Source organism: Perna viridis, chromosome 3, assembly GCF_037379345.1.
Source record: "Perna viridis isolate PV_CMFRI_1.1 ecotype Kerala chromosome 3, ASM3737934v1, whole genome shotgun sequence".
Lineage (NCBI taxonomy): Eukaryota > Metazoa > Mollusca > Bivalvia > Mytilida > Mytilidae > Perna > Perna viridis.
The window spans coordinates 4,140,039-4,152,021 of NC_142447.1; the positions used below are offsets into that span (position 1 = coordinate 4,140,039).

Consider the following 11,983-nt stretch of genomic DNA (forward strand, 5'->3'; position numbering starts at 1 on the left):
AATGCACTTCAATGATCTCTTGTTGGGTGCATTTCCGTGAAAAGGAACGTTTTGTCCATCTTTAATGAAAACGACACACGTGCAATTATATGTTTTGTCTTGATGTTACTTGGGCCAGACAAGACAATTTCTTCAGATGTTTTGTTTCATGGCATTGTATACTTTTTTTATTGGTGTAGTCATATTTTAATCGATACTGCATCGTACATCATTTTATTTGGTGGCTGGGGATTGATCCCCCAAATAATGTTAAGAGTTCTAGATTATATTTTTGTTGCTTACTGATAATGCTTCTCTAAACCAAGGAAGATTTACGTTTTTTTAAGTGGTAATATAATGGTATGTTGTCTGTAGACACTTAGTTTTTCCTCCAATAACTTGAAAAATTTAACAAGGTTCGTTGTCACACTCAGGCACCAAACATCTAGTTCTACTTTATTCCATTCAAAGAAATATTGTTTATAAAATTGTAAGAAATTTCAGGGATTTTACCTTTCGAAAATTTGTGCTGAAATTTCTTAAAACTTAAAAAAAAGTTAAATTTCTGAAGAGTCATGATGAAATGATTGTCTAGATTAGGTCAGATCTATTTCGGTCCATTTTCCAAAAGTCATATGTTCTTTTCATTTAATAATTTGTTCATACAAAACTGTAAAATAAACTCCTCAGCTTTAAATGATAAAAATATATCTTTCAAAGAACACACAAGAATTTTCCTGATAGTCATTCAACAGTGTTCTTGGATTCCTGTTCTTGTCAACTTACTTAAGTGAAATTTTGCTGCTGATTGAAAATATTTATGATGTTCCACATTCTCATAAACAAGAAGAAAACTTAGTTAAGTATATAAAACAGATGCTGGTCGTCCACAGTTAATTTTCATTTGGAGATTTCCAATAGAAACTTGAAATTAAAAAAAATCATAAAGCACTGTAAAATCATGAGGTAAATACATATCTATATATGCAACATGGATTTATAACCTATGAAGTATATACTTAGTTGAGTATTAAAGATGATTATCTAAACTTTATCTATCCCTTCCAGTATATCTACAGCATAACAAGCAGAATAAACAAAAGCTCATGCAAAGTAAATGTCCTCCAAATTATTTTGATAGAAGTTACAGTATACAAGTCGTAAAATCTCACATGATGTATTTTAAACTTTGACCTTGCATCAGTTCTTAATCTGATTCTCTGTACTTCAATGCTCTAGGATTTATCAGAAATTGAGCTTTCCCTATAAAATCAACTTTCCCACAGTCAATGACTGCTTTCCTAACAAAACAAATTCTTACAGCATATGAAGTTTTCAACTTGCCATGGGAAAGTGTAACCAAGTACCTAACTTTCCCTGACCAAAATTTCACTTGCCCCAGGTAACAGGAAATAGGAATCCTAGAACACTGGTACTTGTAACTTTTACTTTTATGGCGTAGTTAGCATTTTATACTATATTTATACTTCCTCATAGACAACTTAGTATAATTTTATTTCAAAATGGCCTCCCTCGTCTCCTCCCTCTTCCTCCACCTCTAATAGGTCTTTGATATGGTTCATATCGTTCATATGGCTGCTGCTGCTCAGCACTATACCCTCCATGAGATAACTCTTCCTCTTGATATGGCTGCCATTGGTTATTGTCAAAATTCAACATCTGGAAATCATTTCCAGTAAAATCTTGCTGTTGAAAAGGGTTGCCACCATAATTTTGATCATACTTATCAACTCCTCTGTTTTGAAACTGGTGCCCACCTATATATTCCTGACAGTGATACTGGTTACCACCAATTTGTTGCCTTTGGTAATCAGGGACAATGGGGTGCTGATGTACAAGATGTTGAGCAGCATAAGGACTGTTACGTTGCATGTGATGTTGCTGAGGAGAGTATTGATTGACTCGCTGTTGAGCTAGTTGATGATTTACAAATTGAGAATTAGCTTGTGGTCTGAATGAATTGTGGCGCATTTGAAAGTCAGGGACACTTGATGCTGGTCTATGCTGATAATCATATACATTTGTATTGTCAACAACATTTGGGTTTTGCTTCCTTTTCTTTTTCTTCTTTTTAGGTTTGTTATTCCCCGTTTTGTTTTCATTATTTGATGTTCCAGGTGCATTATTGTCTTTTTCTATTTTAGCATCTGTATCCTTATCAAAGATACTTCTGAAATTACTTTCATTTGATTCAGAATTAGTGTTTATTTTATTTTGCATTTTACTTTGGAATTTTTCATCATTTTGGTTTTCACGATATTCTGAGTCTTTTTCAGACTCAAAGACTTCACCATCAATCATGACTTTAATATGCCTTGGCAATTTCACATCCCATGTTTGAGCAATTTGAGTAAGAATAAGATTAGTAATTCTCCTATGACCTGTCATGTCCCAATGAATACCATCCTCAGCCCTACGGTGAATTTGGTGACGAAGAAAATAATGCAGATCGATCACATCGTGCCCATGCTCAATTGCTGCTTTAGATGCATAATAATTTGCTTCAAGCACATGTAACTCCATAGAGTCTTTTAAATGATCAGTTCCAGGGACAAACACACCTCCTTTAGGGTTATGAGAAATAGCAGGACTAGTGTTCCATATAACTAAACAATCTGGTAAGTCTGCTTTCAATTTTTTGAAAAGTTTATGCAAGTTCTGCTTGTATTCTTGAACTGGTGTTTTCCCATACCTGAAACAAAGATTCTTTCAAACAATAAAGAAAAACATAGACATTTTTTTTTTTAAATAGAACAAACTAAGATATATCCTATAAAAGAGATATTCTTTAAATAACAAATTATACATATTATGGCTTTTTACATGAAATTAGGTTCAGTAGTTTCAGAGGAGTTGAACTGTAATATAATTTGGGGGATTCAAAAAGGCGTAACTACCACAGAATTTGAGGGATCAAAAATTCATTTCAATATCTACAACTGCATATAAAATCTTTGCTAACTTCTAAGTTTCATGGAATTTGGTTGAGTAGTTTCAGAGAAATTGTGATGACAAATGGTAATACACAATTGGCAGTGAAAATCTGCACTTATTAGGAAGATTCTGACACATCTATAGGTGTTATCTAAGTTCTTTGATACCTGTAACCAAAAAAAAATAAAGAAAGAAATAAAATAGAAAACATATTTCCTATGGTGCCATAAAAGGAATTTCAGGCTTTTAACTATTCATAATTATGATAACAGGTATCAATGTCAATACTGTATCAAAGCAAATGTCCAATATTAAAATATATTTTAAACATTTTTAATATCATATACCTATATCATTGTAAGTGCTCAGTTCATGCTAGGACCTCTGCCTAAAAGGCAGGTCTTAAAAGAACAGCTAATACTGATAATGCAATGTAATAATCTGTAGAAGTACCTAGTAATATCCCAAAGGCAGGAGTTGACGATAATAACATCAGGTTTTTGTTCAGCTGCACCAAACTTATTAATGACAGACTCAACATAACTATTGTATGATCTTGTCATGAAGACAAACTGGAGGAAGTAGAAGTCTGTCTGGTATTGACGGACCTCTCGGTAGCCAACACCCTTCTTGTCTGTACCTCTCATTCCTCCATCCAACAGCTTATCACCAAGGCATGTGTCTTCACCCTTCAAAATATTGAAATGATAGATCATGATGCAAACAAAGTTTTAGCTGTTAAAAATTTGTAGGATAGAGAAAAACATAACAAGATAAAAAAAGATTGCAGAAAAACAGATATGTAGATCTTATTCTAATGTTTATTTTAACATGAAAAAGAATAAAATCATGATACTAGTACATGTACCAGGTACCTTATTGATGGCAACAAGTTTTCATTGTTTGGGAAAAAAATTTTAGTTTGTAGATTGTTGATTTTGTGAATTTGGCAACACCAACTAATAAATGAAAGAAAAAATTCTTTTTCATTGGGAACCAAACTTCATGGTTGCCAAAATAATAAAAGAATATTTCACAGTATTACCTTACCTTCATCCTTAGTAGATTGTCTGTGAGATAAGTATTTCCTTGGATAAGTCGGATTAAATCCTTATAAATAGATCTCTGGACTAGAAAGAAAATAAAAGATAAGAGAGCGTTAAAATATTTAGGTAAATGTCTTTTGTAACTCACACAAAGCTTGCTCCTTCAACCTTGAAGAAATTGTTTATTATTCATTCAAGTGCATGCAGCATAAATAGATCATCTTACTGAAGATCTGAATAAATCTTGTCATACTGGTACATCCATTTGTTTGGATTATCTGTTAACACGAGTTTGAAAATTTGTATAAAGTAAAATTATTAGAAAACAATAACACGGGTACATGTACTTATATTAACATTTAGTAATTACATGATACAAAGGTACTTTAATGTGTGTCTGGTTTAGATCTTCAGTGCCCATTTTAGACAGGTTTCACTGTATGCAAAAAATGTTTCAGAGGATGCAGATTAATACAACCACAGAGGTCAAACCTTGAATAATTGGGACAAGTATGGACATGACATTCAAAGTCAATGCTGCTCTATTCAGCTTGTGTATATAGGTCCAATACAACAGATACTCCCACCACATATACTGACCTTATTTACTTACATGTGTGTAGAGTGCACCCATTGTAGAAGGTCGGGTCAGGAAGTGTTGCCAGCATTGCATTGTTGCCAAGCCTATTGAAAGTGCAAAGTGGTCATTTAAAATGTAAGATTATCTTTCAGCAGTCAGTTTTAGCTATAAAACATTACAACTTCATCTGAATTCATTGATGACACAACATATCTGTATTACTTACTGGATCCACCCATTACTACAACATATTTATTCTTTAAAAGCGCCTGAGCATCTTTCTGTAGGAAAATTGTTGCCATGGTCTGTAAAATAGTCGTAAAAACATGTAATTGCAAGTAAACGACCCAGAACAGGTCCATAGTGGACAACTGTTTTCTTTCAAATATATACCTATCTTTTAATTCTAATATATTGAGTTAACTTAATCTTTAAATCTTTAATTCTAACTTAAACAAAATAAATAGTTCCAAGAACTGCTAGTACTACTGATGAAGAATTTATGTAGCATAACTAGAGGCTCAAGAAAGCCTGAATCACTCACATGGAGAACTTGAAATAGTGGTCTTATTTGATTGTTTAAAGGTTAAATGACCTCTGGTGGCCAACTTGTTCAATCAAGCAAAACCAAAATTTTATCAGATCTTGAAGTTGTCCCTATTATTATGTCTGCCAAATTTGGTCACCATTGGCTCAGTAAAAGTAAAGATATAGGCCAAAATGTGATTCCCCATAGGGTTTCAATGATAACTTTAAGTGGCCGCAGCCACTTGCTGAGCCACTTAGCCACAAAAAAAAGTAGGCACCATTGAGGTCATTAACTCCATCAAGTTTCAAAACATTGGCACATGTGATTTCAAAGTTGTTGATCATTGAAAACTGGCCACTCCCAAGCAGAAGCTTAAATGGCCTCTGATGGCCCTTTTTTTTTAATCAAGCATAACAACAGAACCAAAAGAGGATCTTTTGTAAAGGCTTTAGCCTACTTCACTTCTGCCAAGTTCGGTAAAAATTGGTCTAAGAGTTTTCATGTAGTTGAGCAAAATGTGAAAAGTTTACCGATGACTAACACATAGTGATGGCATAAGCACACTGGAACTTCAGGTCCAGGCGAGCTTAAAACTAGCAGTGCTACGTGTACAACAGAGTCCAAGAATCTATTATGATATCAGAATCCACTTGTTTAAAAATCATGTTTGTATGCAGACACATCAATGGCTTTCTACTAATTATAAGATTAACTGCATCAAAAACTCAATACAAAACTACAGAAAATTAATTTGTTGACATTATGAAAATCCATCATCTATGAACAGTTTGTCAGAAATAATATTTCTTGGTAAGATCTGGATATAAAAAAAATAAAACTTTTTTAGGCAGTGTGAAATGCATTTTTTCATTAACTCAGTCCAATAGCCTATCTCTCAGGCAATGATGGTTCAGTAAGATTTTGAGAAGTAGACACTACTATACTAGAGCTCTGCATGTACACAGTGTAGCCTTTATTCTTTTTTCCAAAGATTCTATTATTATCTAGGATTATAAAGTAGTTCTGGTAGCTAAACCTAGAGGCCAAGAAGGCTTGAATTTGAATGGCTGGAGCTCATTTCTTTGGCTTGAGAATGTATGATCCATTCTCATTCATTTTGCTACGTTCTAATAATTTATTTTCATGTTGTATATGTTCATTTAGTTGGGTCTTTAGTTAGAATAGATTGTGAACAAATCCTGAAAATAAGGATTATAGCCTCGAACCCTCTAAAAGGTATTAAATTTATTTCCAGACTTTCCATTTTATCATTTGTAAAAAAGTGTTTTGTGATATAAGAAATCTAATTTGTAATATTAGAAAATGATTTTGTAATATTAAAAAATCATTTTTTAATATTGCTCATTTTTGTCCACTCTGGTTTGCCATACTGATACCCCTTATTTCAGAATCTGTTGGCACATAGAAGCTTAAAATTTTATCAATAAAGAAGTTGAAAATATCAGTTTTCACACTGTTCAAGATAAGTTCAGTCCTGGTATGTGCCTGTCACATGTACATGTTAGTATTATATAGTTCGCTGTTCTATGCCTGTGGAGGTGACTTGAAAAACACCCAGTCAATAACAACTGAGCCAACTCGCACGAATTCAACATTGCGAAGCTGATTAGCAGTATTTTCTTTTGAGCTATTCATCATTACATTTGGTGGGAAGTGAAAGATAAATATGATGAAGTTCATATTCATATTTTTCCTTCAAATGACTCTTTTTGTGTCGAAACTTACGCGAACCCGAAGAAAACAAAGTTGAAGTACAGTTATACTTGAGGGTGTCTTGTAAACAGGGGACGGAAACTGTACTTTATAGGATTTTCGTCCCAGTTTCAATTTGTCCTTGGTTAATTTCCAAACCCCCTCCAAACTAATCATAGTTTTACTCCAATTTTCGTTCTGACCAATTAATTACTTTGAAAAAAAAAGATTTATTCAATAAATTTGCTTTTGGAACAACTGCAGCCTCAAGGAAACCATGTGTTTTCCATGTTTAATCCTTATATAATAGTCAACATGCACGCAAATACCTCCACCTTGAAACAGAAAACCGTGTGTTCTTGTGCATCTCTGGAACTAAAATCGCGCTCTTTATCTCCAAGGCATTATTTGAATGTTGTAAGTTACTTAATTATCTGTTTAATACAATCATAATTGAAGTATAACCAAAAATGATAGATGTACTTATCTCAACACACAGTAGAACATCGATTTTTCAGTTTGAAAAAGCACAAAAAGGCTCGTGCAGCGTCCCACTTCAAACGCGGACGTGACAGAAAACACGACGTTTCTATCACGTCCGCTGTCGAACAATAAAACGAGCGACGTCGCTGACAACGTTGTCATTCGGTGAAGAGATGTTCTTTGGTCCGGTTGTTACCGAGAATACTTCTTTCGCCGTTTCGACGGGCGGAACTCACATTTTTTGGGACTTTTGCCATTGAGGAGGCTTTGCGTAATAATTTTCCTGCGTTTCTACTAAGCGAACGCGTCTTTTTGTGGATCGGCTTTTTTATGCTTAGAGGGTCCGTTTTTTTTTGCCCCGAAGAGACACAGGGAAGCTACAAAAGAGTCTTGTCAATGTCAAAAGTAACTTAACTTGGGGGGCCCACCTCCACATAGCTCGGTGCCTTGACGTGGCGTGGGGGCTCTTTCGTTGCCTACAGTTCAAAATCTAGCAGAATTTTTCTCAGATTTTGGCTGTTCGAAGCGATGGTCTAAAACGGGCTTTTTATTTTATATTTCCTACCATATAGAGTAAACAATAAAGGATTAAAATAAATCAGATAAAAAGCCAAACAAAACTAACAAAATCGCTGCGCATTATGACATTCACCCTGATGCGAACACAAAAAACATTTTTTTGAATAGCTAAGTATATTTTAATAACTTTCCAAATAACACATAACAGAAGCGGCATGAGTTTGATATAATATAAAATCCCTGCAAACAAATATGAAATGCAACGAGAATGGAAATGGTGAATATGTCAGACTGAGAAAATGACCGCACCGGGGTGCAAAATGTCAGCTCAATGTCGTTCATGGTTTTGCAATGAACGACGAGGAAACATTGAAGGTTGCAGTTGGCCCTAAAACAATAAATCTATACACATGAATCAAGCATAAAAGCCCCAAAACAATTTTAGAAACACACATGTACATAAAAATACCCATGCACAAACATAAGTGTACTTTATTTAGACAATTTATATACGAAAACAGGAAGCCAGAAAGCAAAAAGAAAACTTGGAGGTTAACGAACGATACGAGCAGTACATCGATATTCTGCTCAACTCAGGAAAATCATGGAGTCAAAAAGGACATATTCTACGAATAACAACTAGACCAAGACAAGAGATAGATACATACAACAAAGAACATAAAATAACCAACATAATACGCACATAAAAACAACCCAGAGTCCACTGACAAGCCAGGAAATGAGACTAGTCTGAGAGATTGACATCATAAATTAACCAGCAGCATACGCACATAAAAAAAAACCCAGACTCCACTAAAACGGAGCTTGCACCAAGTGCACTGCTGGGATAAACGACCATTGCTTTCTATAAACAATGCCCGCCGAGTTGCTCATAATATAAGGTATCGCCTTGTGACATCGGAAGTGACAAATTTTAATAGAACTATTCTTAGACGAAAGCATAGAAAATTAATAATGCATTTTTCATGGAATGGTGTCAATCTGCGGTCTGATGTTATAGCTAGCATATTTGTAATATACAAGCTATTTGCATATTTTTCTATTTGGCCAGGCATTAAACAACTATATGTTAAATCAGTGCTAGATGTGTCTAGGATATGTGATTTAAGAGCTTTGGGTATTCAAGGGACTTAAAAGTGTTTCCTTCACCAGACTTTATTGTTGAAATTCGGCTTTTACAATAATGTAAAAGTCTCTGGATTTCGAACTAAATGTCCAGAATCTAAGTGCTTTCCAATGGCGGGTCCAGAAGGGGTGCAAGGAGTTGGCACCCCTCCTTTTTTATTGGAAAATTTGTCATTTTTATTTGTAAAATTGACAAAAAAATGGTAAATAATGTCTCAGCACCCCCTTTTTCCGAGGAACTCCGGCTGACATCCCTCCTTTTCAAAGTGTCTGGACCCCCTAGCTTTTACAGGACACATAGATGTATGAGCGACAATTTGTAGCACTTAAGCTATAGCTTATCGACTGAAAAATAGTTGTGGCTAAATTAATGTGAGGTAAATATATATCTAATGACAGAATTTATTTCAACGATTGTGGCTCGAGTTTAATTGATTTGACCGACAGTTTCGCCTTAGATTTCGCTAAATTGAACTTCGTCTTGAATATTTAGATTATAGTTCATTTTATGCAGGATGTCGGAGAGTTTTGTGTTCATTCATCCGGGTGCTCCATGATTAAAACTGAAAACGAACCTGAATATAACGCAAACTAGCATTGGTGCGATGCTATGGAGATTTTTGTGCGATATTTTATAGATAAACTAAAAATTCATAACCAGAATGGGGAATTTAAATCAAGGAGTTAATAATGTTAACAATTTACAACAACAAGCTTGTGTATTTAGATACGTTTGAAATTGATCTCGTTTTTTTCTTTCATCCTATCCGTATTTTTGCAATTTGACGATTATTACAAATTGATTCAGTAACAATGAGTACCTTGATTTAAGTAAAAGCAGAACAAAAAACGTGATATCTGTGTGACGGGGTTTTTTCACACTGAAAACACGTGAAATTTCTTATATTATACATAAACCGTTTCGTCAAGTGTTGTGTATGTTCGCTGTGTTGAAAGAGAGTTCCGCTAGAATCTTGGTTCCCTTGATTACTCTTGTATAAGATTCTTCTAATACATATATGTTAAGTCCTGTGATTCTAACCTTAGCTATCTATTTTTTTCACGATTGGTTCCTCTTTCTTTCTTTCCTTGGTTCTGTTTGGATCAGGTAAATTTCCGTCCATCCCATGAAAAGGAAAATTATAAAATACAATACAAATTACTTGATTAATTCAGCGAAACATATCTGCATGAATCCTTTCGAGATGTAATGTAAGTTTCTTCTTGTTACCTTTTATTATAAGATTCAGAGTGTAACTACAGCATGAAACCCTCTCCATAAAAGTGCTTGTTATTCGTGTTTGTGATATCAACTCATTTTTACACTTATCTTTTCGAAAAGTTGTTGCCCCTTGATTATTATAGTTTATATTTTCTTGTAATACTTTCTGATTGAATAACACATATATTTATAATCATTCTTGAACTTTTGAAAGAACATTTATATTGAAGTCACAGGGTTATTTATCGTGTGTATTTATTTGAAGTGAAGTTTTATGTTTTGTTATTATTTCAAGGTTTTCGTATTGCTGTAATAAAGCGTTAGAACCCACAGTGGAATTGGTTATTGGTAAATTCAGAAGACCAACTGCAACATCAATAATAAATAAATTCACAGAAAACCTGATCGATAAGTAATCATATATCCGTTTGATCGGTAAGTCAATATCTGCGTTTATTGTACAAAGTACTTTATGAGGGCGAGACTTTTGTCCGTTTGTCTGTCTGGATTACACTTAACGGTGTTACGATTTGTAGACCTAGTCGTTGAATACCAAAAGTAACATGTCATGTTCATCGAGTTTTTATTAGGGCTACATGAAAAAATAAAACTTAAAAAATAAGGTAGTAGTCCTTTACAACGAAATGCCTGGTAAATGGAAGGTATACAACATGCAGGTACCAACCAATTCCTGAAAATAATAATAAAATTACAGCGAATCCAGACTGGGTATTTTTTGGGGAGATTCTGTTAATTTTATGCGAAATATTGGCAAAAATTAGTACATAAAAACCTTAATCCCCCTTTCATCTGGAACCACGTGTTCAAAATCTATTGGTCCATGCCTAAAATTAATGAGTTGGGGCAGGGGTGCAAAATGGACCCTTCAAGCCTAAGGTCAATTAAAAAATAGAGATTTTATTTTTTATTTTACGTGCATAAGTCGATAACTTCAAATAGGTTTACACCAGGACGGCAAGGTACTTAATACTTTTGGTATGGTTATTTTAACCTGAAATCAAGGACGAAGAGGTGTATATTACTACAGTGTACTGTTCTGAGCGAACCCCGCACCCATCGCTATACTTATGCACAAATCATATCCTTTTATTGACAATAAGTGACATACATATATTAGCTACTCTGGCATTGCCAATGCGAAAATAAATAATATTTATCCCACAGAACAAAAGATACAGATTCCCTTATACAAAAAGGCTTATCTAAAGAATTAACTTCAAATTTGATATGTCTGCCTAAATATCTACAAGCATCGGAATGAACGTTTACAGCGAGTAGAATAACGTTTAAGGAAACGGCAAGCGAAATTTACGTACTTCATTGTTGAATGGCGAAATGGAACGGGTATGCACGACATGCTATGATCGTTAAGATTTAAGAAAAACCGGATTGTATTCAAATGTGTAATAGTAATATGTTTCAGTAGTTCACAACCAACCTACAACAAAGTTAATTTCAATTAGTAAAACTTGATAAAAACTTCAAGAACTTCACTTGTTCGGTTGGATTAGCTCTAGAAGGTGGGTTATAATAACAGAATATAGAACCATTCCCAAAAATCTGCAATATTTAAAATTTTATTGCCCTTCTATTGTTTTTTTTTCTAATTAATTGAAGATTATCTATATATCCACATTTTTTCTACCGGGCAGTTATTGCTCGTACTCATTGTTTGAATTAGGATTAACATGTGGTTGTAAAGAATTTCCTAAACAAATTCGAAGAAACTTGCTTAAGGAGTTAAAATGTCAAAGCTTTGAGAAAAAGGAAGCGGTTTTCTCCATATTGCA

At 34.0% G+C, this 11,983-nt stretch overlaps 1 protein-coding gene across 4 annotated transcripts; it reads right to left on the bottom strand.

The window, feature by feature from the left end:
- Positions 1 to 421: 421 nt before the first annotated feature.
- On the bottom strand, positions 422 to 6,922 carry LOC148620716 (PC-esterase domain-containing protein 1B-like). 4 transcript variants are annotated; one of them, XM_088574450.1, is made up of 5 exons: positions 6,836 to 6,922; positions 4,787 to 4,865; positions 3,985 to 4,064; positions 3,388 to 3,623; positions 422 to 2,692 (listed from the first exon to the last, which is right to left on the bottom strand). In XM_088574450.1, the coding sequence occupies exons 2-5, from the start codon at positions 4,860 to 4,862 to the stop codon at positions 1,498 to 1,500; spliced, it is 1,587 nt and encodes a 528-aa protein (XP_088430576.1). In that variant the 5' UTR covers positions 4,863 to 4,865; positions 6,836 to 6,922; the 3' UTR covers positions 422 to 1,497. The 4 variants fall into 4 exon arrangements, with proteins under 4 accessions (XP_088430576.1, XP_088430578.1, XP_088430577.1 ...); XM_088574452.1 differs by lacking the exon at positions 6,836 to 6,922 and adding an exon at positions 4,594 to 4,664; XM_088574451.1 differs by lacking the exons at positions 4,787 to 4,865; positions 6,836 to 6,922 and adding an exon at positions 4,594 to 4,780.
- Between the last annotated feature and the right edge of the window lie 5,061 nt (positions 6,923 to 11,983).

Bases quoted from the DNA above. Each gene is read 5' to 3' on its own strand.
- LOC148620716 (XM_088574450.1), bottom strand. From the start codon at position 4,862: ATGGCAACAATTTTCCTACAGAAAGATGCTCAGGCGCTTTTAAAGAAT. The intron at 4,065-4,786 runs GTAAGTAATACA...TTTTCTTTCTAG, and splicing joins TGTAGTAATGGGTGGATCCA to TCCAGAGATCTATTTATAAG. The intron at 3,624-3,984 runs GTAAGGTAATAC...AATATTTTGAAG, and splicing joins ACAATCTACTAAGGATGAAG to GGTGAAGACACATGCCTTGG.